Source organism: Maniola jurtina, chromosome 27 (genome assembly GCF_905333055.1).
Source record: "Maniola jurtina chromosome 27, ilManJurt1.1, whole genome shotgun sequence".
NCBI classification, from domain to species: domain Eukaryota; kingdom Metazoa; phylum Arthropoda; class Insecta; order Lepidoptera; family Nymphalidae; genus Maniola; species Maniola jurtina.
The window spans coordinates 2,353,427-2,380,034 of record NC_060055.1 but is presented as its reverse complement, the minus strand read 5'-3'; the positions used below and the strand labels follow the sequence as shown (position 1 = coordinate 2,380,034).

Here is a 26,608-nt window from a genome sequence, read left to right as displayed (position 1 = left end):
GTTTTTTAAATCAAACGATCGAATCAGAACGACAGACACTCAAGAAATATTTCCGCGCACGTTTTCCTGTCTTTATACTACTACCAATACAAGTTTGGAGCGACTTTTTTTTTAATCTACTCCGGTGGCGGCGGTGGCACAGGCGGCGGTGGCATCGCTGGCAAAGGAGGTTGCTGCCTCGGGCGCTGCTGGGGTGGCGGAAACATGCCATAGAAATACCCATCCATCCCCATACCATAATACAATGGGGGAGGCGGTTGCACCATGAAATACGGCAAAGGGGGCCTGAAAGGTATGTTCCAACCTACCTTATTAACGGGAGGGGCCTCGTGCCGCGCCATTTTCTGTGGTGGCCCCGGCTCGTTGACTCCAGTCCTCTTTCTCGACGTTTCTAGAACCTCCTTCGATATCTTGATCTTTAACCCAGCGTTTGGTGGTGGAGGTGGCGCCGCCAATCTTTCTTTCGGTATCTTTATCTTTAATCCCGGACTGGCTGATAACTTATCGCGTGGGATAGTTATTCGTATCCCGTCCGTTTCGGGAACGGGCGGGGCCGGTTGTTCCTTCTCTTTCTTTTCCTTATCTTTGTCTTTATCTTTTTTGTGTTTCTTTCTCTCCTCTTTAGATTTGTCGCGGTCTTTGTGTTTGTGTTTGTCCTTCTTTTTCTTTTCTTTCTTGTGTTTGTGTTCCGGTTCTTCTGATTGGGTTTGGTTTTGGTTTTGGGGTGGGTTTTGAGTTTGAGGTAGTGGATTCATGTTAGGTGGGGGTTCGAATTGTGGGGGTGGAGCCATTGGGGGTACAACTTGTGGTACGACCGGTTGAAGGGGTGGTTCAACGATTGGTTCCTTTTTAATTTCTATCGGAGACTTTTTCTCCACAGGTACAGTAATTGGAGCAGGTTTAGCCAAACTCTCTTTGAGTAAATTTGAAACTAGGGTGGGGTCTGTCTCGATGCCGTTAAGAGGTCTAGAAGATTCAGGTTTCCTTTCGGGTGGCCTGGTTTTGATGGCGTTTCCCCTTTGAGAGTCTCGTATCACATTTTCATATCCGGGAGTTTCATCTATTTTTTTAACTACAGGTACTAGTTCAGGTTCGGAGTTGGATGGCAGTCTTTGTCTTTTGTCGACCATTTTATTCGGTGGTGACGAAAAGGGGGATAGAATTGCTGGGGGTTGCATGTCTCGGACGACTGCTGTGGGGTCTGGACGTTTTTTGTGCGGACTTGGGGGCTTTTGTTCGGGGATATTCGGTTGGGCTTGTTGAATAGGGGTGTTTGAGTTTTGAGGTCTCTGTTCGGGTCTTGGAATAGGCCTTTGAGGTTGGGGTGGGTTGGGTCGTCTCGGAGCGGACGCGGCCGCTGCAGAAGCGGACGGAGTTGACGCGTTTTCGGGTGAAAACAAAGATGGCGGACGCGTCCTTTGAGGTACATTTTGGGGAACCTCAGTTGGAGGATGTGGACCACTTGTCGATGGTCCGGGCATTTGTCTGTGGTGTCTATGGTCGTGCGGAGGTTTGTGATGGGGAGGCTTGTGAGGCCAGGGATGGTGGGGTTTGTGGTGTTGGGAGGATGCAGGCCTGTGATGTGGTGGCGGGTGGTTTGGCCTTGTATTCGGTTGGGCTACCCCAATTGGTCTTTGTAATGCCTGAAATGGAATCAAATGATTTATTTGTATGAATTGTGGAAATTTACGAAATAAAGAACCACAGACTGACCGAATGCTTCGATCATGAAAGTATAAGATATTGAAGTGTCTGAAAAATTAATATGCGTCAGCAATTTGCAACAATTGTGTTTGCAACCCTGACTCACATTTGACCGATTTTATATCCCATTAGATTTTGTATAGTATGACTGCATATCTTGTACTTTATTGAAAGTTTTGACCGAATGTATGATCACGATATTTAGACTCTTGTTACCTGTTGTCTCCTCTCTCCACTCTCTCCCGCTTCTCTCTGTGGCGGTTGCGCTGCGGGTTGCGAGGTTGCCGCGGGATCAAACACGCTCGGACCCGGTTGCACTTGACGACCTCGTGCGTTCGCATTCTGTGGGTAAAGGAGATAATTAGCTGTTGCCGGCTGGTTCTCTCCTCCCACCGCTCTCTCTCCCACTTTTCTATGTAAAAGATGATGTCACTCCCGTCACTGTGAATAAGACGCTTCTTACCTATTGCCATCTCTCTCTCCCACTTTTCTCTGTAGAAGATGACGTCACTTGCGTCTCTGTGGGACATGGACCTGGTTACCTGTTAGTCTCTCCCTCCCACAGCTCTTTCACCTCTCTGAAGAAGTCGCAGTCTATCTTCTGCGAAGACGTCACTGACATGCTTTGTAGTATAAAGTTACCTGTTGTCTCCTCTCTCCACTCTCTCCGGCTTCTCTCTGTGGCGGTTGCGCTGCGGGTTGCGAGGTTGCCGCGGGATCAAACACGCTCGGACCCGGTTGACGACCTCGTGCGTTCGCATTCTGTGGGTAAAGGAGACAATTAACTGTTGCAGACTCCTTCTCTCTTCCCACCGCTCTCTCTGCCATTTTCTCTGTGGAAGATGACGTCACTCGCGTCTCTGTGGGACAATGAGCTGGTTACCTGTTACAGTCTCTCCCTCCCACAGCTCTCCCCTCTCTCTGAAGAAGTTTATTCTATCTTCTGCGATGAAGTCACTGACGTACTCTGTAGTATAAAGTTACCTGTTGTCTCCTCTCTCCACTCTCTCCCGCTTCTCTCTGTGGCGGTTGCGCTGCGGGTTGCGACGTAGCCGCAGGATCAAACACGCTCGGACCCGGTGGCACTTGACGACCTCGCGCGTTTGCATTCTGTGGGTAAAAAAGATAATTAGCTGTTGCCGACTCGTTCTCTTCTTCCCACCACTCTTTCTCCCACTTTTCTCTGTAGAAGATGATGTCATTCCAACACATACAGAGACTTGTGGGTTAAGGAGCTGCTTACATATTGCCATCTCTTCCCACCACTCTCTCTCACAACGTGACACTGTAGGATAAGAAGTTGCTTACCTATTGCCATCTCTCTCTCTTCCCACCACTGTTTCTTTAATTTCTTTCCGTAGTTAGAGATTGAAGTCTATCTTCTGTGACGACGAGCGACACTGATATACATTGTCTGTGGTAAAAGGAACTAGTTACCTGTTGCCGTCTCTCTCCGGGTTCTCCCTTTTCTCTCTGTTGGGGTTGCGGTGGTTGGGTGGCGGGTTGTACAGTTGTTGCTGGATGCGTGGTCGCCGCGGGATCGAAACCACTCGGACCGGGGGGTATTTGGCGACCTCTCGCGTTCGCACTCTGTGGGTTAAAGAGTTAGTTAGCTGTTGTTCGTCTCTTCTCCCACCGCTCTCTTTTCTCCACCGCTCTCTCTTCTCCCACCGCTGTCTCTCTCTTCTCCCACCGCTCTTTCTTAATAGAAGTTGAAACCTACACTTGCGTCGTACTCTGTGTGATAAGAATCTAGTTACCTGTAGCCTTCTCTCCTCCCCTCTCTCTCTGAAGAAGTTGTAGTCTATCTTCCGCGTTGATGTCACTGACATACTCTGCAGTATAAAGTTACCTGTTGTCTCCTCTCTCCGGTCTCTCCCGCTTCTCTCTGTAGCGGTTGCGCCGCGGGTTGCGAGGTTGCCGCGGGATCAAAACCGCTCGGACCCGGTGGGATTTGACGACCTCTAGCGTTTGCGTTCTGTGGGTAAAAGAGCTAGTTAGATATTGATTTTGCTTGTCTCTCTTTTTCTCTCCTCCCGCCGCTCTCTTCTCACTCCCGCTTCTCTCTCTATTGGTTGTATTCATCTTCTGCGATGTCGTATCCATTCATTATCTGTGACAAGGATCTAGTTACCTGTTGCCGTCTATCTCTCTCCTCCCGCCGCTCTCTCTCCTCTCTCTCCCGCTTCTCTCTATACAGGTTGTAGTCTATCTTCTGCGGTTGCGGCGCGGGTTGCGCGGTCGTAGCGGGCACGTAACCGCCCGGAGCCGGGGGGAGTTGACGACGTCTCTCACGTTCGTACTCTGCGGAGTAAGCGGTTAGTTATTTTTTTACATACTTAGTTTTCGGTTTGAAATATATACATTTCTTAAACCATGTTATATTTAACTAGCGACCAGCCCTGGCTTCGCACGGTTAGCTTATAAAAAATTTCATAGGTACCTCTAGTTTTTTTTTTAAATGAAATACAAATAGTTACTCAGGAATAATGTACTCTTTCTACGGATGAAAGAATGTCTTCCCTGGGATGTAAGCTAATTCTGTACAAAATTTCATCAAAAGCGCTTAAACTGTTGAGCCATGAAAATCTAGCAGACAGACAGACAACAAAGTGATCCTATAAGGGTTCCGTTTTTCCTTTTGAGGTACGGAACCCTAAAATACATACCTTTATCAAACGACTTGTCGATCTCGTCGCTGTTGACAAGCGAATGTTTTTTATCGAACGGCGAGTTCGCGACACCCGAGCCGGAGGGATGTGCATTTGAGTGCGGGGAACTACCACCTGTTGACAATAACAACAACTTAGGTCTTACTTCGACTAAACACGTGAGTAAATCCGGAAAATATTTATATATATGATTTAGGTTTTTTTTTTTAATCCCATGGGCACTCTTTGATTTTCCGGGATAATAAGTAGCTCGAGTCAATTTCCAGGACGCAAGATACCTCGGTACCAAATTTCATATGAATCGGTTAAGCTCGTGAACTCTTTGATTTTCCGGGATAATAAGTAGCTCGAGTCAATTTCCAGGACGCAAGATACCTCGGTACCAAATTTCATATGAATCGGTTAAGCTCGTGAACTCTTTGATTTTCCGGGATAATAAGTAGCTCGAGTCAATTTCCAGGACGCAAGATACCTCGGTACCAAATTTCATATGAATCGGTTAAGCTCGTGAACTCTTTGATTTTCCGGGATAATAAGTAGCTCGAGTCAATTTCCAGGACGCAAGATACCTCGGTACCAAATTTCATATGAATCGGTTAAGCTCGTGAACTCTTTGATTTTCCGGGATAATAAGTAGCTCGAGTCAATTTCCAGGACGCAAGATACCTCGGTACCAAATTTCATATGAATCGGTTAAGCTCGTGAACTCTTTGATTTTCCGGGATAATAAGTAGCTCGAGTCAATTTCCAGGACGCAAGATACCTCGGTACCAAATTTCATATGAATCGGTTAAGCTCGTGAACTCTTTGATTTTTCCGGGATAAAAAGTACCCATATGTTCTTCCTTGGGATGTAAACTAACACTGCACCTTTCATCAAAATCAGTTAAACTGAAAAACTAGCAGACAGACAGACATACAAACACGCTGTCGCTTTTATATTTTACAATATTTTACCATATCTGACAATATTTTACAGACATTTAACAGACAGACATTTTGGTTGCCTGGTAAAACGATAAGGCCGCCAAATTGTACCTACCTGCCCTATTTCGTTTTCTGTGTATTAATTTTGTGTATTAATTGGGTATTTTCCTACTTTTGAATTTGATAAATATTATTACTTTATTAAAAACTAGGATAAAAATAATGACGTACGCTGAAAAAAATATACGAACGCACGAAGCTACTATGGCATTAGTGACGGAGTGACGTCAAAATGCTATATCTGTCTAATCTGAAATATTTAAATGCGTATAACTTTTTGTTATTTGATCGATTTAAATAGTTTTTTCAGTTTACGTCATTATTTTTATCCTAGTTTATAATAAAGTAATAAAAAAATTGGAGTAAAATACCCTATTCTGTGTGTAATTTTTCCGTATATTAATTTTGTGGTGTACAATAGAAGTATATTCATCCATTCATTCATATTTGACACTAATTTACTCACTGTTAGACATAGTCATCATCTTCCGTTTGAGCCTGGACGGGCACTTGTCGAATATGTGCAGGAATTCAGCCGTTAGCCGCTCCAAGAGCTCCGTAGTCACACTCCTGTCCACGTAGGAGAACCAGTGCCTGCCTTCGTGTGATTGGGGGATCTAGGACAAATTAAATACACCTTTATTGGAAAGGTGAGTTTAGGTTGAGGTGGTTTAGAGTTTGTATTCAAATAAAAAAAAAAAAACTAAATTAAAATCGGTTCATTCGTTTAGGCGCTACGATGCCACAGACAGATACACAGATACACAGATACACACGTCAAACTTATAACACCCCTCTTTTTGGGTCGGGGGTTAAAAATGCCAAGATCAGCCTGTTCTTTAGACTGTTTTCCAATGTTGTGTTTGTCTAGGTTCCAATCCAGCATGATTGGGTTTTTTCCAAAAAAAAAAAACTTTCTCTCTCTGAAAAACGGGTGAATAAAGGTACGTTATTTGAGTAGTAAAAGTGTTCATTATATTATCGTTGTCTAACTCTACAAACAGCAATGTAAGGTTTTTCTTGAATTCGTTTGATTCTTGTTTCCTTGCAAATGGGAGAAACATACTATACAAGTCTCGGCCGAAATTACAACTAACGACGAAAAACGCGTCCACTGTCTGCCTTACATCACTGCAAACTTGTTGACGCAATAAATGGTGACCACTATAGGCCTGCCTAGACACAAAGTGGTCAGAAGGTAAATCAATTATTTTTAATGTAACTCACCGCCCAGTTACTCCATTTCGAAGCCAAATGTATACAGAAACATGCGACCACCGTGGGCCTGTACTGTAGACACATAGTGGTCAGATACAGACTATTTGACGCCATAAAGTGACGACCATTATAAGCCTGACCAGACAAATAATGGTCAGAAATGATCAATAAATTACTTTTAACGTAACTTACACCCAGATATCCAGTTCAAAGCCAGATATATGCGAAAAACGCGTCCCAGTCGGCCTTACATCACTGCGAACTTGTTGACGCAATAAATGGTGACCACTATAGATATCTAGACAAAAAGTGGCCAGATGATCAGCCAATTTTTTTTAATGACACTTACCGCCCAGTTACTCCATTTCGAAGCCAAATGTATACAGAAACATGCGACCACCGTGGGCCTGTACTGTAGACACATAGTGGTCAGGTGCAGACTGTTTGACGCCATAAAGTATGATGTCTGCGCCAGATCCTTGGGGGCTGTCAATTGAAAAAAAAAAAATGAAATGAGATTCTGACACAAAATTAAAAAAAAAACACTAATATGGTTTAAAGAGCTAGGGTGGATTCTCTATATTTCATAGCTATTTAGATATACGTTTTGTTATAGAAGCATATTGTAATATAATTATGGACTATGGTATATTATGCTTTATTAGAACAGTGTGACCAATCTTATGCATTGATTAGTTTATGCGATTTTTTGTTACACAAAATACTAGCTTATGCCCCTATTTTACCCCTCTAGGGGGTTGAGTTTTCCTAAATCCTTTAATTTTCATAAATCCTTTGAATTTTCATACATCCTTTTGTAGAGGATGTCTACATCATAATAGCTATCTACATGCCAAGTTTTAAAAAATTAAATCATACTAAAATACTAATTAATACAAAAAAAAAATCTTTAGGTTACAGTTTGATACAGCGTATTTTATTCATATAAAAAAAAGGATCTTCCTTTGATAAATAAATCAACTAAGTTTTTTCGAAGCTATCTGTTTTATTGGGCAATTATATCTAAGCAAAACATTGTCAATTATTATTTGTTATCTTTATTGTAAAATATTTTTTATTGTCACCCAAAAATTTATGGTCACAGCACATTCGGTTAGAAATGGATGGAGGTTGCAGATGGAAATGACACACACACAAACACACATCTCAACAATTATACATACCTTGTCCAGTAGTAGTAGAATTAAGTGATACTTGGCCAGTTGGTTGGTTTCTTTTGGCTACGCTCACGGCTTTGTCTACGCGGATTTTGGGCATGGCTTTGAACCGTCACGCGTTTTGACTTTCGTTTTGAAACATACTGTATATGACGGAAATCTTTGCCTGTTCTTCCGTTATATAAATAACTAGCTGATGCCCGCAGCTTCGCCTGCGGCAGCGTTCGCGAGAATCGTTATCGTACGGCAGTTTTTTCGACGCCTTATTTCCACAATTTTCCCTACCACGAAAAATCCTATCTATTTTCCGGGATAAAATATAGCCTATACGGATTCGGAAGAATCCCTCTAAGTAATGGTAAAAGACATTTTGAAATCGGTCCAGTAGTTTTTGAGCCTATTCAATACAAACATACAAAAATACAAAGGTTTCCTCTTTATAATATTAGTATAGATATACTTACTTTATAAGAAGAAACAACACATTAAATAATTGAATAGAAAAATATTTGAAGAAATAATACAGGGACTACCTATTATTATAGCGAAGATCATTCTTGAAGGCCTATGTCCAACAGTGAACGTGCATTACGTCTACGCGAACGATTCACGCCATGCAAGTGGTAGGCCATGTCTCATACAATTCCATACATTACAACGCATTGGTACGCGCTACGTCTACGCTTACGCGACGCATACGGTTTGGGGGCAACCAAGGCCCGGCAGTAATGGAGGCAAAGCTAAGGTTTGCCATTCCTACAGTAGATCTAGCACGAGTTTTCAACCCATCTACAGGTAATCTCGTCCTCAGGCTGATGATGAAGAGGGTATTCCATTTAACCAACCATATTAGCTAGAATTTTTTTTATGCAGGCATGTGATAGTAGAGTTACCCTTGAATCCAATTTGATCCGTCTTTCATAGTTCTAAACTATTGTACAAATATTCAAACCACACTGTGAAAAGTGATAAAAATCACTAGAATAGAAACTATACAGGTTACAGTTCGATTCAAACTTAATACGAGTAAAGCTGTAGGTAAAAGTTATTTAAAAAAATTGAGCTTTATAAGCTCTCAAAACGAAAGTCCAAATTAACGTTACGAAATTAAAAAAAGAACAGTCCAAAGTCACCCCCCCACCACCCGCGGAACAAAACGACTCGGCCGTGGCGCAAGCGGGTCATTCGTGTTTCAGCCGCGGCGGTAGCATGACCTATCTTTCACGCTCACCTTTTACAAGGTGGCAGGTCCGCACCACATGAGTGTGCGGATGGTCGATCGCTACATCGAACCCTAACGTCTGTAGTAGGACATTCTCGTTGAATACAAGGTCCTGGGCCTGGAATAATAAGGCTTGTGATACTATTTTATACAACTTTTTATGCCCTACCCACACACTATGGTTTTAAGGCGTCCCTACCTACAACTATTGAGATTATTAATCCTACTCTTGATCGGAGCTATTCAAGTAAAAAAAAAAACTGACCAAATGCGAGTCAGACTCGCTCACCAAGGGTTCCATACTAGTCTTATTATTTTGACATTTCACAGGATAAGTCAAAAACTGTTATGCATAACAAATAAATAAAAATCTATATTACAATGTACAGGTAAAGTCTTTTCATATGATCCCCCCCCCCCCCCCCCCTTAGTATACTTTTAATCTTACTTTGAAAGTTCAAAATACTAATGATTTGTTCATGAACACATTTTAAATATTTTTTGTGATGTAACTAACCACAAATTCACAGTATTCTGATTTTTTCCTTTACTTGTGCTATAAGACCTACCTACCTGCCAAATTTCATGATTCTAGGTCAACGTGAAGTACCCTGTAGCTTTAGTATGAGACTGCAGTGTTTTGTGTTTTTTTTTTAATATTTGACACATTTGTTTTCTAAGGTCACTACTTTACAATATTTCAATACAGGATTCACTCACCTGTTCTTGGTACTGTTCCGAGGTGAGTGCATTGACACCTTCACCTCTGTGGAGGCAGACATGGGCCACCTTTATCACATATTCTAACTTCCGAGGCTGTTCCTCCACCTAAAATAACAAGTGTAAATTAAAAATTTATAACACCCCCGAAAAGTGAAGCTTACAGTAACTAGAAAAGAGCTGATAACTTTCAAACGGCTGAACCGATTTTCTTGGATTATAACACTCTCGATCAAGCCACCTTTCAAACAAAAAAAAAACTAAATTAAAATCGGTTCATTAGTTTAGGAGCTACAATGCCACAGACAGATACACATGTCAAACTTATAACACCCCTCTTTTTGGGTTGGGGTTAAAATGAAGCAAAATAATTAAATTATTATAACAGGAGATAATCATCAATGTATTTGGAAAACGTATTAAGGTTTTTTTTATTTATTTATTTTATAATACCTTACTAATAGTTATGATTCTGGCATAATTATAAAGTGGGCTCTACACTCGCGGCCGCGAAAGCCCGCGACAACTACGAAACACAAGTGTAGATGTTGTTCACGCCTTCGCGTTCGCGCTTCACGCCTTTCCCGGATCAGTGTCGGTTTTTGGTCCGCGACAAAGGGTTTGCGGCGCGAACGTGAACGTATCGTCAACGTCACGAACAAGATAGATAGATAGATAGATAGATAGAAACACTTTATTGCACACAAAAACACATGTAAAGGATAACAACACAGTAAGAAGAAAACAGAAAAAAACAATTGTGTGCAAAGGCGGCCTTATTGCTTGGAGCAGTCTCTACCAGGCAACCTTTGCTGAAAGGAGAAATTCTAGTTTCTTAAGTCACGAACAAGACTGAAGATTTGCGAGTGTGGAGGGACACAGTTCACGCGTGGATCGCGGCATACATTCACCATGGCGTGAAATAACGGCGCGACTTCACGTGCGAGTGTAGAGCCGGCTTAATAGATTTCTTACCTTCGCGGCGAGGAACAGCGCCGCCGCAGCGATAGCATTCCTGTGGAACTGTGTGAAGGAATGGAACGCGTAGAAGCGGTGCATGTACACAATGGCTGTGTTTATACATAATTGAGATCTGTGCAAATACACGTTAAGGAAATATCTTGCTACTAAAAATGGCTTAAAACTATTCAAAGTTTCAAAATTCAAAATATTGACGTGACAACGTCTTATAATTCGATAGAGCCGGCTGCACGCACGAAAAAACATGACTCATGCGGCGTTACCTCGCTCTGAGGCGTTCCATGTAAGGCTTGAAGTGCAAGCGAGAGCGCGGAACGAGCGACAAAGAAGCACAATCGGCCTTTATTGTCACGTTCAACTATCGTCAGTAAACAGCCTTTACAGACAACCAATTTTTTTTATTCAATTAGACTTATACAAGTACTTTTGAATCGTCAAGAGCATCTACCACTGGTTCGGAATGCCTTTCCTACCCAGATTTATTGTTTCAGTATATAAATACAATTTAAATAATTAAATGCTTGTAGTCAAGGGCTGATTGCACATTAAAAACATAAACAAGTGTAAATTAAAAATTTATAACACCCCCGACAGGTGAAGGTTACAGTAACTAGAAAAGAGCTGATAACTTTCAAACGGCTGAACCGATTTTCTTGGATTACAGCTAAGAACACCCTCGATCAAGTCACCTTTCAAACAAAAAACTAAAGTAAAATCGGTTCATTAGTTTAGGAGCTACAATGCCACAGACACACAGATACACACATCAAACTTATAACACCCCTCTTTTTGGGTTGGGGTTTATAAAGATAGTTTATATTAGCACTACTTAACACAGAGCACGGGTCTCATCTCCGATGTCCGTATCTTGTGTGGATATAGCTTTATTTAAAATCTTTTGTAGATAATAGGAAGTAGCCTGTGTGGTAATCCAGGATATAATCTATCCCCATACAAAAATTAAGCCTAATCCGTCCAGTAGTTTTTGCATGAAAGAGTAACAAATATACACACACACAGATAGACAAACGAACAGTCACACACACACACACACACAGACGCACGCACGCACTTACAAATAGAAGGCTCAATCTTAACCACTAGGAACAAGAAAGAAAAAGTAAAATATATTAGTTTACATCTCTGTCTGCCCTTGAGACAGCAGTAAAGTTATAAATCAACTTCGATGACAAAACAACAACAAAACACAAAATTACCACAACACCTGATAAGAAGTGGTCATGGCTATAAAAAATATGAAGTCAAACAAACACAGGTGACTCATGCAATTGCACTGAGTACTTGCTGAATGACTCATTGTAATTTGTATTGAGTTAACTAATCTTTAAACTTGAAGGTATTGACCTAAAAGTAAAATTAATTATTACAATTTTTTTTTATGGATTTGAAATTGTTTTATTACATTACTTTTTTTGGAATCTTAATACATACATATATTTCAGAACATCTAAAATCTAACTTATTATTAAAATAATGAACCTAAAACTAAAAACCTTAAAAAATATAATTATAAAAATAAAAATATACTTAATACTATACATTACAATACTAAGCATTTCACAATGTTTTATTCTAAGGCATGTTACTAAATACACACCTTACTAATATTATTTAACATTTAGTCCGTGTGATTTAGGTTTTAAAAAATGTTGGGGAAATTCTTTGATTTTCTGGGATAAAATGATGCATATTGTCTATAAATATGCAAGATATCCATGTCAAATTACATCAAATTCAGTTCAGTGGTTGACATGTAAAAAGGTGACAGACAGATATATTTTTGCATTTATAGTAACAGTAGTAGTAATGTAGTGAAGAAGTATGGTATTTGGGTCAAAGTCATTTAAGGCAATTACAAAGTAACTAATATTGTGAGCTATTTTGTTATTATCGCATACTAATAGTCTGGATTTCGTCTGTGTCGGTGTTAGCTGGCGGTCGTGCTCTGCCTGTTTGGAGTGACTATTTTTTGTTAAAACTGACTGGAAAGCGCTCTAATTCGGGGTTGCCGTGCGTATGTCGGCCAGCGCCGGCACAGACGGGGTCCATACTTGTATAGTTTAACTAACTTGTTACAAATAACTACAAACTTGACATTGGCTAATCTTTGTAAAGCCAGATGAGAGAAAAAAAAATTAAGTCTAAATGTCTAGTAGATATCAAAACAAATGAAAATTCCACCTGTACTCACTAATCTCAGAAACTAAGGGATTTTTATTCAGTTTCCACTAATAGGTAGATTGAATATGCAAGGTTTCTGTATAATTTATAAGAGTTTAAACAGTAGCTACCACTTTTAGTTACTTTGTAAAAGATCTAAAAAAACCTGCCAAGTGCGAGTCAGACTCACACACCGAGGGTTCTGTACTCAGGTATTTTTTTCAACATTTTACACAATAAATCAAAAAACTATTATGCATAAAAATAAACAAATATGTATCTGTTTTAGAATGGACAAGTAAAGCCCTTTCATATGATACCCCACTTGGTATAGAATATCTTACTTTGAAAATTGAAACAAATTTTAAATTTTTTTTAATGATGTAACCATAAATCACGGTTTTCGGATTTATTCCTTTGCTTGTGCTATAAAACCTATCTAACTGCCAAATTTCATGATTCTAGGTCAACGAGAAATACCCCATAGGGTTTCTTGACAGACCAGACTGACAGACAAACAGACAAAGTGATCCTATAACGGTTCCGTTTTTCCTTTCGAGGTACAGAACCCTGAGAAAGACTTAACTATTTGATTTATTAACTTATTACACATAGTAATTAAAGAAAGTGTACCTAATGTAAGTTCTGAAAGAACACGTGAATTGAAGATGTGTCAAGGGAAAATTTCTTAGTAAACATAATAGTTAATGTTTAAGCTTAGGTTAAAGTAAAACTACTAATTAGTCAAAAATTAGGCCAGATCGTAGTTCAATTGAGTATTCACTCAATGCACTCAGTTTAAAAAAACTTATAAATGGTTTACAAGAACTTGGCCTAGATGTTTACTAGTCCAGCTATAATCTTTTGAAACACCTGTTTTGATAACAATATTGGTTCAAGGATTTTATTACAAAACTGAAATAATGATAACTTTTCAAGGCAAGAGTGAATAGTGAGTGCATCTTCTAGGCAAGCATGTAAGCAATCATTGCTCGTACAATTAGTGTCTTAGTTTGTTTTGAATTATATTATTATGTCCATACATTGTTTCATAACAAATTTCCAGAATCGAAAGGTCATTACTTATCTATTGCTAACTCTTGTTATTTTGCATTGTAACTCGTGCGTAATCACACAAAAGTACTTGTAGAAACCCGCTTACCATCAATATAACTGTACTAATCAACCGAATGACTCACAACATCTGTTTTACAGTTATCCATCATACAATAAATGCAAAACACTTCAATGAATGTTTACAGAGTCATTTACCTGGTAGTCTCGCGCGTCTTTTGCCGCGCAAATCGTTGAATGCCGTTTTAAATTTAGAACCAGACAGGTCGATCCTACGTCATCGCGCAGGCGTCCTACACAGCTGTCAAAGTGCGATGACCCAAAAAATACCTCGAACCATGCGACCATAACCTATATATAAGGTTATATACCATTGTATCGCTATAAAACAATATATATTACGTGCGCTTACCTTTAGAAATCGAGATTACTCACGGGATTTCCCAGGCGACCGAGCGAAAGTGACCTGACTGACGCCGTCAGAAAACGTCGAGTTTCGTCACACATTTCCACTCGAAACTTGAATAAAACACTTTAGCACTTCATACAAACGATATTTAGACCATTTAATCACTATTTTTCATAAACAAAACCACTATAAATACTCCGTTTGCACGTTTCAGCCACATGACTCGACAAAAACATTGAACTTGATCAATCAAAAAGGATACACTTGAAGCCGCTGGCCCATATCCTGGATGAGGTTCGCGGCCTGCTGCCGATAGGCTAGCTCTTTATCTGCATCTAAACAGCATTTTCTGCTTGGCGAGTTCTGTAGTTGCTCTTTTGTAAAATACCATTTTTCTTGTCCACCAGCCATTGAATGAATGTGCCAATGACTGCCCACGGAAGAGCACGACAGAGAGCTGCGCTCCGTCTATGTGCGTGAGTGGGAAAGGGACGGCGCTATGACAGCGAGAAACGGATACGAACCACGTTAACATTTGAGTAATTTACAATTTGTTGAATAACATATCGAATTCACAACACCTAAACTATTCACAAACTGAAAACTAAAATAAAAATTAAGTTTTTCACTATCATCAGTTTTATGAAATGTTATGTAAAAAATTTCGTCACTTTTTGTATAGCTTCGTAGACACAGTCAAACGGCCGCCATTGTAGATTTTTGGTGATTTCACAGTGAGGACTCCGGTGACAGAATGAAGATCTGCAATAAATCCAGGTACATTTCACTTGATTACTACGTTTGATTTTGTTAGTTAGATGTTGCGCTTCAGTTTGTATATATTTTCAAGTGTTTTAATTAATTTTTCATGCTATAAAATCGACTTTAATTATACCGACCTAAAGACTCTGTCACACGGTGCAAATGGCCGACCCACCACTGTTTACAATACACCTTATTATTTATTTCTTGGGAAATCGTCATTTAATGAATTAAACTTTAACTAATGACCCATAAATAAGTAATTATTTTTTTATTCTCATTGTCATGATTATAATCACAGATCATTTTGTTCGAAGTAATAATTAAATAAACAAGAAATGATTTGACAATTTGCTAATGAATTTTCGCGGGTCTCATTGTTTTTTGCGTAGTTAGCGATAGATATTTAATTTGCGTACGTGGATTTACATTTTCCACCTCGCCGCGAAAAAGGTTGACCGCTTTCTTTATCAAAACATATTAAACACTTAGTTAGCCATATAAAGAAACTGATTTATAGGATTTTAATTAGCTTTCAATTAAAATTGCATAAATATCGAAAGAAATGGCAAGTGATGTTTCCAATTAAAAAAGATAATTGTGAACATATGCAAACACATAATATTAGAATATCCGAACGTAAGTAAAACAATAATTATATTAATATTGCAAAAAATATTTTACTAAATAATTCAAAAATTTTACTCGATTCCCTGTTCAGAACCCAGGTGTACCAACTTTGAGGGTTCAAATGTAGGTATGACCATAAATTATCGATTCTTTTTTCAACACTAAATACTAATTGATCCGCAAGACTTCGCTTGGCTAAATATGAGCGCGGTCATAATGCAGAGGGCAGTGGGTCTCCTTCTTGGCGCAGTGTTAAGCGCTGTGGTCTTATTAGTGGGAAGTCCCGGATTCGATTCCCGGCTGGGGTTTGGACTGAATTTCTGGTCTGGTCTGGTCTGGTGATCAAAAGCCGCGCCGCCAAGCGATTTAATGTTCTCGTACGATGCCGGTAGAGTGGTAACTAGCCAAAGTCGAAGCCTTCCACCAGACTGGACCAGATACAATTGAGAAATTATTTCAGCCCATGCCGGGAATCATCGGGCCTTACCACTTATTTAGACCATAGCGCTCCCCATTACGCCACGAAGATCATGGAGTGTTGCGACACATTGGATCAGCTTTTATTTTTATTTCCAGTTAATTCATCACCAGACGACATAGATATGTCGCAGCCACGCAAGGTTATCCACCTCCCAAAGATCAGGATGCTCAGCCACGGAGCCAAGTCTTCGTCCATCCGTATCACCAACGTGGTAAAGCCCATCAAGCCTGATCCTGAGCTGGCGAAGAAGCAGGAGGAGGAACGGCTTAGAGCACAGGTATTTAGCCCGACTTCAAAGAAAGGAGGAGGTGCTATTAGACCATTTCATTCCATCAGCCTGTATGTCCACTAGGTCTTTCCAAGAGCGCACCACCATAGACGGTCCTCCGCCATCCTCACCCACCCGTTCCCCACCACCTTCTTCAGGTCATCGGTCCAGCGGGCTGGAGATCGTCCCACACCGTGCTTACCGGTACGCGGTCTCCACTTCAGAACACGTCTGCCCTATCGTCCGTTGGTTCTGCGACAAACATGACCTGCCCATTGCCACTTCAGCTTGCTAATTCTTTGAGCTACGAGTACGTCGGTGCTGAGAGTGATACCCAACTCTACTAAATAATCTAGATGAAGCCCTGTAACCAACGTCAAAATCTGTTAAGCGGATGGGCCGTGTGAAAAGAATGTGACCATAATTGAAGACCGCGCGAGAAAAACAAGGAATGTCAGTTAAAATTTTAAATTGAGTTAACTATGCGATCTAATCGCTTTTGAGGATACCTGTCGTCCTATCCACCATCCTGTCGTCGTCGCTTTATCAACAACCGTCGCTGTCAGTGGCTATGACGCTTGTTTATCTATTTATTTATTTTATTCAAAGAAAAGTTAATTTTACTTACATAGGTATATTAAAATTTCATATATTTGACTTTTGTACTTTGAATTGCAGTTTATTCAAATTTATGATTAATTGACATTCCTTGTTTGGCCCTAGTGGTCTTCAATTTTTTTTTCATATTTCAGTTGCAAAAAGAAATCGTCTCCCGCTCTCGCATATGCGCACACAGGACGTACGAATGTGTGCTACCAGTGGTAACAGGCAGGTTGTACTGCGCGAGGCACATACTGAATGACGCCACGGCGCCATACAAACAATGCGAGCATCTGACGTCATCCGGCGCGAGGTGCAGCGAGCCTGCCCCTGCTGACAAAGATCCAGGGTAAGAGACTGAAAAAATGGCCGCTTTTCGTTTTACACTCATGTTAAGACAATTAGAACTCCCATTTGACACCCATGTCAAGATAACTATCACACCGATTTGTCACCCATGTCAAGGTAACTATCACACCGATTTGTCACCCATGTCAAGATAAATATTACACCCATTTGACACCCATGCCGATAAATATTACTCCATATTGACATCCATGTCATGAAAAATATTTTACCCTTGTATATCAATAAACATAATAGTATTGCGCTGATAGGCCTTTTTCGTTTGACAACCACGTCAATAGGCCGCGGGATGCTTGCTATAACATGCTTGGTAGGTGACAGAGATACAAGAGTGTGTGAAAGAGGTAGAATTACTGGAATTAATAGGTTATGAAACTAAAAATATTGCTGTGATTTGACATCCATGTCATGACAAATATTACTCCGATTTTACACTTATGACATGAAAATTACTCTCTCTATTTGGTATATCAATAAAAGTACATCAATGTGAAAATACTTAACAAAAAATATCCGTACATATCGGCATAACTGCAGTAAAATAAGTCAAACATTTTATCGATAGTAATCATGATTTATAATATTAGTAAGGATGTTATGGCAGCCATGTTTTTTATATTTTTTAATTATTACATTTATTTGAATCATTTCAGATTATGTTTCGAGCATGCGCGCGCGGCTTTGCACTCCAGACAACGCAGTGCCGCGCCTCCACCGCCCGTTACCACTACTGAAACACTTTTGAACCAATTGCAACATTATGTGCGGTGAGTATAATCTATACATATAATAAAATTGTAGAAAAGTGGTGTCTGTAGAATGGAAATATATAAAAAAAAGTAGCAAGGGTTGTTATTATATCGATGCCGAACCCGAAATTGTAATTAATTATTTTTTGTCTGTTTGTCTGTGTGTTTGTGCACGCTGATATCAGAAACGGCTTATTCGATTTAGATACGGTTTTCACTAATATATTGTAGTAAGCTTCACTTAACATTTAGTGTTTATTTCATGTCAATCGGTTCATAAATAAAAAAGTTATGTCAATTAATTCAAAATATGCTGCCCGAAAAGTCACTATTCCACGCGAACGAAGTCGCGGGCACAGCTAGTAAGTAATAACTATAATTAGAGCCTCAATAGCTCAACCGGTAAAGGAGTGGATTGAAAACCGAAAGGTCGACGGTTCAAACCCCGCCCGTTGCACTATTGTCGTACCTACTCCTAGCACAAGCCTGACGCTTAGTTGGAGAGGAAAGTCATTTAACATGGCTAATATTCTTTTTACAAAAAAAAAATAGTGTCCTACTTTGAATCTATACAGATTGTTTGATAAATCTTAATATAGACCACAGGTTCTCAGACTTTTTAGACTGCTTTCAAAATTTAGCTGGTCCCGGTGGACACCCTGTAGAAATGTATTCGACCATATATTCCCAAAACTCGTCAAAAAATGTGAAGATTAGATCTAACTATGGAATACTACTACTACTAGACAGACAGACAAAGAAGTGATCCTATAAGGGTTCCGTTTTTCCTTTTGAGGTACGGAACCCTAAAAATAAAAATAAAAAGTAAGTCGCTGAGCTTTTGAAAATATCTGCCTACCTACATTGATAGGTGAAGTCAAGTCAACATTTTAGTTCTCCACTATCGAAAGCAGTCAAATTTTCGTGGACCCCCGTCAATACGAATTGTGGACCCCCATTTTTTTGTCACGCTAACGTCGAGTTTCCCGTGGACTCCTGGGTGCCCACCTGGACCACTTTTGTAACTAATGATATAGACAAATGAGACATTGGTACTGATAGAATCAGTGAAATTGTGCAATGCAATTTTAGAGTATTACATCTTTTTCTTACCAATGTAATAAGAAAGGGACAAACAAACCTAATTTAATTTAGAACCCTTTGTGTGCATGTCTGACTCTTACTTGACCTGTTTTTCTTTTCACAGCCCCGAACGGACTAGAACCACGTCTTGCGCGTCCTCAGTATCGGTTGTCAGCGACCCCGCGGACCAAGAGCAGATCGCCACACACGCTGTCGACCCCTTCAGTGAGTTTTTGACACCCATGTCAAATCTGTGTTCGACACCCATGTCAAATCTGTGTTTGACACCCATGTCAAATCTGCGAATCTGAGTTTGACACTCATGTCAAATCTGTGTTTGACACCCATGTCAAATCTGTGTTTGACACCCATGTCAAATCTATGTTTGACACCCATGTCAAAGAAGTCCATCACTAGTTAGGCTGCTGTCTTAACTCAAGTCATATAAGCATCATCAATCCCGCGTAGGTACCTTAATGGCAATTTACGTCATCGTCTGGACACACTTACCTTGATAACTATGTCAAAATATATGCTCGGTATATTATATCAATGTGGAATTCCTTCTTGACAGAAATGATAAAAGGCTAAAGGAAGGAAATGAAAGCATTCTCAGTTTAGAACGCGCTAGAACCACGTCTTGCGCGTCTTCAGTATCGGTTGTCAGCGACCCCGCGGACCAAGAGCAGATCGCCACACACGCTGTCGACCCCTTCAGTGAGTTTTTGACACCCATGTCAAATCTATGTTTGACACCCATGTCAAATCTGTGTTTGACACCCATGTCAAATCTGTGTTTGACACCCATGTCAAAGTTATGTTTGACACCCATGTCAAATCTGCGAATCTGTGTTTGACACCCATGTCAAATCTGTGTTTGAAACTCATCAAGGGGTTTCATTGATCCACTCAGATCATTGGTCTTGGTCGTCAGTTTACATTCTTAGACATCCGAGCATCATTCTCTCTATACCTATCTGAAAAGAGCAGCCGCCGAGTTTCTTGCTTGGTAGAAAAAGCACGATTCAAAAGTACTTGTAAAGGTTACTTAATAAAAAATATTTTTTATTTAATTTATTTATTTTAACTAGTGGCAGGATAATTGTTTTTATTCAACCAGCAGCCATCACGATAGTTTTTTTTTTTTAAATTTTGCAGAGGAAATCGACGCGACATCAGTAAACACGACGGTCTCGGCGTCGATAATGGAATGCGCAAGCGCAAGCGACAGTGAATCTGACAGTGTCATTTTGGGCTCTACCGGCGACTGCCGCTGGCATGACCACGACGACACGGAGGACCCGCCGTGCGAGTCGCAGCCTCTATGGTAAGCCTTTTTTGTTTTTAGGGTTCAGTACCTCAAAAGGAAAAACGGAACCCTTATAGGAACACTTTGTTGTCTGTCTGTCTGTCTGTCTGTCTGTCCGTCCGTCGTGTCTGTCAAGAAAACCTATAGGGTACTTCCCGTTGACCTAGAATCATGAAATTTGGCAGGTAGGTAGGTCTTATAGCACAAATACAGGAATAAATCTGAAAACCGCGAATTTGTGGTTACATCATAAATAAAATTAAAATGTGTTTCCATTTTCAAAATAAGATAACTATACCAAGTGGGGGGTATCATATGAAAGGGCTTTACCTGTACATCCTAAAACAGATTTTTATTTATTTTAATAGTATTTGATTTATCGTGCAAAATATTGGAAAAAATACCCGAGTACGGAACCTTCAGTGCGCGAGTCTGACTCGCACTTGGCCGGTTTTTTATTATTTATATAATCTTCGATTGATTCATACAAACTATGGTTTTAGGCATGCAGGCGTCTACACCGCTGAAGAAGCCGTGAGCGAGGCGAAAAACGTATTGAAATCTTTGCAATCCGCGTACATACGACAAATGGGCAGATTACGAGTTTTACTGCAAACTGCCCGTCTACAGTACGTGAGATCATTACGGGCTGAGAAAGAACAATATTGTGAGTATACTGCGTATAGCCCCAATAGCTCAACGGTTGAGGAGCGGACTGAAATCCGAAAGGTCGGCGGTTCAAACCCCACCCGTTGCACTATTGTCGTTCCCACTCCTAGCACAAGCTATACGCTTAGTGGGAGGGGAAAGAGGAATATTAGTCATTAAAAATGGCTAATATTCTTTTTAAAAAAAACGATAGATGGGCAAACTGCCCGATTATATAGTACGTAATTTCATACAAATCGGTTAAGCGAATGGGTCTTTACTCTTAAGGAATCCCGTGGGGACTCTGATTTTCCAGGATAAAAAGTAGCCTATGCCCGTCCGTCCCGGGATATAAGCTAACTCTGTACCAAATTTCGTCAGAATCGGTTAAACGGTTGGGCCGTGAAAAGGTAGCAGACAGACAGACACACTTTCGCATTTATAATATTAAATAGGCTTTATTGTTTTCTTATTGGTTACATAAACATTTGTGTTATATATTATACTAGCGACCCGCCCCGGCTTCGCACGGGTGGACATTTATTTTTTAAGCTCTCTGAACCCCTGCGGTTTCGCCGTGCGAGTCGTGCGACACCATCATTCATTTTAATACCAATTACAATTTTAAATTCGTAATATCTTTTGAATGGATTGTCCGATTGGAATAAAATGAAAAGTAATTTATAGCTATTGAAACAATCTTGCTCAATAAATAGTTTATTTGGATAAGAATTAGTATTTGACGATAATATGATCAATAAACATAGGCTAATAATTTTAATTACTTTATTCTATGGAAAAGTGGTTATAATGGCTAAAATATAAATGTTTGGTTTATACTATCGCGGACTTTTTTGTAGGCATTATTGAGTTCTACAACTTTTCTATAGAAGTCAACCATACATCTCTAACCATTTAGGCAGCGTTCGCGAGAATCGTTAACGTACGGCAGTTTTTTCGACGCCTTACTCTACAATTTTCACTACCACGAAAAATCCTATCTATTTTCCGGGATAAAATATAGCCTATACGAATTCGGAAGAATCCCTCTAAGTAATGGTAAAAGAAATTTTGAAATCGGTCCAGTAGTTTTTGAGCCTATTCATTACAAACATACAAAAATACAAAAATACAAAGGTTTCCTCTTTATAATATTAGTATAGATCTATAACATAAAAAAACTAACAATTAGCAATAGGCCGCAAACTTAGCATGGCCATCATTAAGCATCAAGTAAGTTGGTTCAGCAGTAATTATGGATGTTTTTTTCAGGCAGTATAAACTCGCAGGCTCGCAGCGGGCCGCTGACGGTGCGTGAGCGCAGGCAGCTGCGCAAGCTGCGCGCGTACGCGGGGTACCATCGCAAGCACGGCGTGGACGCTGTGCTGGCGAGGAAGTTGCACCACAAGCGGGCCAAGGTAACCAAACGTTGCCTGTTGCTTTGCTCTGAGCAATAAGGCCGCCTGTGCATACAATTGACGGACTCCCTGGCGCAGTGGTAAGCGCTGTGGTCTTATTAGTGGGAGGTCCCGGGTTCGATTCCCGGCAGGGGTTTGGACTGAAACGGTGCGCGAGCGCAGGCAGCTGCGCAAGCTGCGCGCGTACGCGGGGTACCATCGCAAGCACGGCGTGGACGCTGTGCTGGCGAGGAAGTTGCACCACAAGCGGGCCAAGGTAACTGAAATATTAAGCTTGTTGGTTGGGATAACTGATAGACAACGGCGTTTTAGTAGACGTCTTTATTTGGTGCAGGCTTATGATCAACTCTTTGTTAACCCTCGATCCAAAAAGAGGGGTGTTATAAGTTTGACGTGTGTATCTGTCTGTGGCATCTTAGCTCCTAAACGAATGAACCGATTTTAGTTTAGTTTTTTTTTGTTTGAAAGGTAGCTTGACCAAGAGTGTTCTTAGCTATAATCCAAGAAATCGGTTCAGCCGTTTGAAATTTATCAGCTCTTTTCTAGTTTTCATATAGAGCTTTTTGTGTTGGGGGTTTTTTAAATTTTGAATTATGGCTACCAGTAATTATAACGAAATCTTACATACTATTGTTTAAATAATATTTCGATTATGATATAGGTTAGATTAATCTTGTTGCATCATCTTTTCTCTAATTTGATTCGTAAGCAACCTACATATCACATAACCAAACATTGCCTGGTGCCTTGCTCTAAGCAATAAGGCCGCCTGTGCATACAATTGACGGCCTCCCTGGCGCAGTGGTAAGTGCTGTGGTCTTATAAGTGGGAGGTCCCGGGTTCGATTCCCGGCAGGGTTTGGGTTTCTAAATTTCTGGTCTAGTCTGGTGGGAGACTTCGGCCGTGGCCGGTTAGCCCGCTTCCATCTTAGACTGCATCATCACTTACCACCAGGTGAGATTGCAGTCGGAGGCTGACTTATGTCTGAATAAAAAAAAATGAATAATGTTTTTTTTACAGATCAACGACATATCGAACCGTCACATCCCCTCCCAAGGCCGCTGTACTTTTGTGGAGGGGGGAGTGCGATGTCCGACACACACTGTACCCGCCACGAAGCATTGTATGAAGCACATATTGCAGGATAGACACCAGGTTAGTAAACCTAAACTCCGCACGATCGGTTCGTCAATCAACCTCTCGCTTTCCGAGTATAAATGAATAATACTTATGCGCAGATACATCCCCTCCTCACTTAACAAGAGAGGAAAGGAAAATGTTAGTTGTTTGTAACCTTATAAATTTTTTTTAATGAAAAAACCGGCCAAGTGCGAGTCAGACTCGCGCACTGAGGGTTCCGTACTGGGGTTTTTTTCCCAACATTTTGCACGATAAATCTATTATATATAAAAATAAATAAAAATCTGTTTTAGAATGTACACTGTACAGGTAAAGCCCTTATATGATATGATACCCTTGGTATAGTTATCTTATCTTGAAAATTGAAAAAAAATTTTTTTTTAATGATGTAACTACAAATTCGCGGTTTTCAGATTTATTCCTGTACTTGTGCTATAAGACCTACCTACCTACCAAATTTCATGATTAACCAGGTTAGTGCGAGACTAGCTCTGTGCTTGTGCATGTGTTTGTTCATCAGTCAACCTATCACTTTCCGCGCAGTACTTATGCGCAAATATTATACATCCCCTCCATATCGCTTAATCGGAGGGAACTCATCGGGACGTTAGTTGAAAGCCAATTGACAAACGAACAATCTAACAAGCAGAGAGACAAGAAAGCCAGTTAATAAAAACGTATTAATAAAGAATTAATATTTTTTCTTACAGGTGCTATTCGCGGCGTGCGGAGACTTAAGGGGTAGCGTGGCTTGCAGAGAGCCCATTGCGAAGTTGCCCCTACCGTCCGCCACGTGCCGATACCACACCGGACCACCCGCCTACACCACCTTCACCTTAAAGGTAGTTGAAATTCCACGGACACGTATAAAGCGATTTGCTTCCTTTCTGAGTGATCATTTATTTCATTTATTTATCTCATTGCTGTCATGTGCATTTTTTAGTTAACTTAAAGCTAAATAAGTATAGGTACATGACGCCCTGCCAGGGCATCGCAATTTATAATTACATTTATTATACACAATCATTAAATTATTATCTGCGACAATTTTAATCATTGTAAATTAAGATTAATTTTAATGTTACATTATTATTAAATAGCAATATTATCAATTTTATTCATTTAGCTTTTTTTTTACTAGTATGAGTATAATCTTTCCAGTCGATTTGTTCTTATATACTTAAGTGTTTTTAATAAAATTAAGTTTGTTTGTAATTTAGTAAGTTACTTTTTTGTTGTTGTTGTTGTGTGATTTAGTAAGTTAGTTTTTTTCGTGGACACATTTTAACTATTTTTTTTGTGATGTATCCACAAATTCACGGTTTTCGGATTTTTTCCTTTACTTGCGCTGTAAGGCCTACATACCTACCAAATTTCATAGTTCTAGTTCAACGGGAAGTATCCTATAGGTTTTCGTGACAGACACGACAGACAGACAGACAGACGGACGATAACAAAGTGATCCTATATGGGTTCCGTTATTCCTTTTGAGGTGCGGAACCCAAAAACCCCTGTCAAGAGAGACACTCACACGAAGGGTTCCGTAATCCGTACCTAACGTAACTTTTCAAAACCAGCTTTCCAATAATAACTTATCATCTTTCACAGAAAGAAGACACCGGCAGCGACTCTGAGTCTCATTCGAGCTCAGATCTGTCTCACACTGAGGCACAGTCTCCCGAAGCCGAGATGGACTCTCTAGCCGAGCCACCCGATCAGTGACATAGGGACTATGGCGTGTACGAACACTTGTGGTACATGGAGTGACAATGTGGTACATGCGGTGACAATGTGACATATACAATACACTTGTGATACATAGTGACACACTGACACATATACGACACTTGTGTTACATGCAGTGACAATTTGGTACATGCAGTGACAATATGGTACATGCAATGATAATGTGGTACATGCAGAGACAATGTGACACATCCACTACACCTGTGGTACAATCAGTGACAAAATGGTACATTGACAAGGTACAAATAGACCACTGTCATCCATCGTGATACATACACTACATTCATAGTGATACATACACTACCTTTGTTGTGATACATCACATCACACTCTATCTCAGAATTGGACCTGTCTCACACTGACTCTCTTGCCGAGCTGCCCAATCAGTGACATAGGGACTATTATGTGTACGAACACTTGTGGTACATAGTGACAATGTGGTACATGCAGTGATAATATGGTGTATGCAGTGATAATGTGACGCACGCCACTGCACTTGTGGTACACGTGATTGTACCACAAGTGCAGTGGCGTGCAAAGGTTTAAAGTCAGGTTAGGCATTAGTCAGACAGTACCGTAGGCAGACAAGAAAACTGAGCATTGAGCTATTTCAACTGGGGTAAGCAGTGCTTTTATGCTTCTGTAGCCTGCACGCCGCTGGCTACAATTAGTAACAAAATGGTACATGCATTGACAAGGTTACATATATAATACATCACTGTCACCCATGATGTTTAATAACAATTGCAAAATATTTATATTCAAGACCTCTTGAAGAACAAAGATAGTTATTCTAAAATAAAACTTAACACCTAAGCTATATGTCTAAAAATTTGAGTATTTTGAAATAAGGACCATTGGGCCGCATTTGACACTTATTCAAATTGAGTTTATTTATGAAACTAATTCCAAAGATTACGAAATTGATAAAATTGTTTTATTAAAAGCTTATGGCTCTTAAATTTCATTAAAAAACTATTATATTATGAACCTACTTGTTATATGACAAATTATATTAATCACTTTTTGAAACACATCTTTATCTATTTCTTGTATATTTTG

The 26,608-nt window shown here is 40.0% G+C and overlaps 2 protein-coding genes across 18 annotated transcripts in view; one reads left to right on the top strand and one right to left on the bottom strand.

The window, feature by feature from the left end:
* Nucleotides 1–14,757, bottom strand: part of LOC123878979 (cyclin-T) — a 32,737-nt gene extending 17,980 nt beyond the window's left edge. The window contains exons 1-14 of one of the 13 annotated variants that reach the window (XM_045926393.1): nt 14,609–14,757; nt 10,677–10,794; nt 9,702–9,809; nt 8,991–9,099; nt 6,931–7,067; nt 5,830–5,980; nt 4,374–4,490; nt 3,839–4,008; nt 3,557–3,682; nt 3,142–3,294; nt 2,689–2,814; nt 2,347–2,466; nt 1,921–2,046; nt 91–1,643 (exon numbers count right to left, since the gene is read on the bottom strand). In XM_045926393.1, coding sequence (XP_045782349.1) covers nt 117–1,643; nt 1,921–2,046; nt 2,347–2,466; nt 2,689–2,814; nt 3,142–3,294; nt 3,557–3,682; nt 3,839–4,008; nt 4,374–4,490; nt 5,830–5,980; nt 6,931–7,067; nt 8,991–9,099; nt 9,702–9,809; nt 10,677–10,794; nt 14,609–14,757 — 3,237 coding nt within the window. In that variant the 3' untranslated portion in view covers nt 91–116. Of the gene's footprint in view, nt 1–78; nt 1,644–1,920; nt 2,047–2,346; nt 2,467–2,688; nt 2,815–3,141; nt 3,295–3,556; nt 3,683–3,838; nt 4,009–4,373; nt 4,491–5,829; nt 5,981–6,590; nt 6,695–6,930; nt 7,068–7,765; nt 7,935–8,990; nt 9,100–9,701; nt 9,810–10,676; nt 10,795–14,608 lie in introns of those variants that run through there. The other 12 variants (XM_045926397.1, XM_045926392.1, XM_045926394.1 and 9 more) reach the window with 12 other exon arrangements.
* A 238-nt stretch (nt 14,758–14,995) lies between these two features.
* Nucleotides 14,996–26,372, top strand: LOC123878986 (KAT8 regulatory NSL complex subunit 2). Of its 5 annotated transcripts, none has more exons than XM_045926440.1 (12): nt 15,512–15,747; nt 16,315–16,496; nt 17,240–17,436; nt 18,107–18,220; nt 19,410–19,510; nt 20,444–20,612; nt 21,098–21,261; nt 22,515–22,566; nt 22,823–22,916; nt 23,681–23,815; nt 24,511–24,642; nt 25,409–26,372. In XM_045926440.1, the coding sequence occupies exons 1-12, from the start codon at nt 15,684–15,686 to the stop codon at nt 25,520–25,522; spliced, it is 1,518 nt and encodes a 505-aa protein (XP_045782396.1). In that variant the 5' UTR covers nt 15,512–15,683; the 3' UTR covers nt 25,523–26,372. The 5 variants fall into 5 exon arrangements, 3 of the variants coding, with proteins under 3 accessions (XP_045782397.1, XP_045782396.1, XP_045782395.1); XR_006798920.1 differs by lacking the exon at nt 22,823–22,916 and having other exon boundaries at nt 15,515–15,747; nt 22,515–22,660; nt 25,409–25,583; nt 25,977–26,372; XR_006798919.1 differs by lacking the exon at nt 22,823–22,916 and having other exon boundaries at nt 15,515–15,747; nt 22,515–22,660; nt 25,409–25,590; nt 25,649–26,372.
* The last annotated feature ends 236 nt before the right edge of the window (nt 26,373–26,608 follow it).

What these genes read in the sequence shown, in the direction of transcription:
- LOC123878986 (XM_045926440.1), top strand. Translation starts at nt 15,684, where the DNA reads ATGTTTCCAATTAAAAAAGATAATTGTGAACATATGCAAACACATAAT. An exon ending in CCTGCTGACAAAGATCCAGG is followed by an intron (nt 17,437 to 18,106) that starts GTAAGAGACTGA and finishes GAATCATTTCAG; the next exon opens with ATTATGTTTCGAGCATGCGC. An exon ending in ACACCACCTTCACCTTAAAG is followed by an intron (nt 24,643 to 25,408) that starts GTAGTTGAAATT and finishes CATCTTTCACAG; the next exon opens with AAAGAAGACACCGGCAGCGA.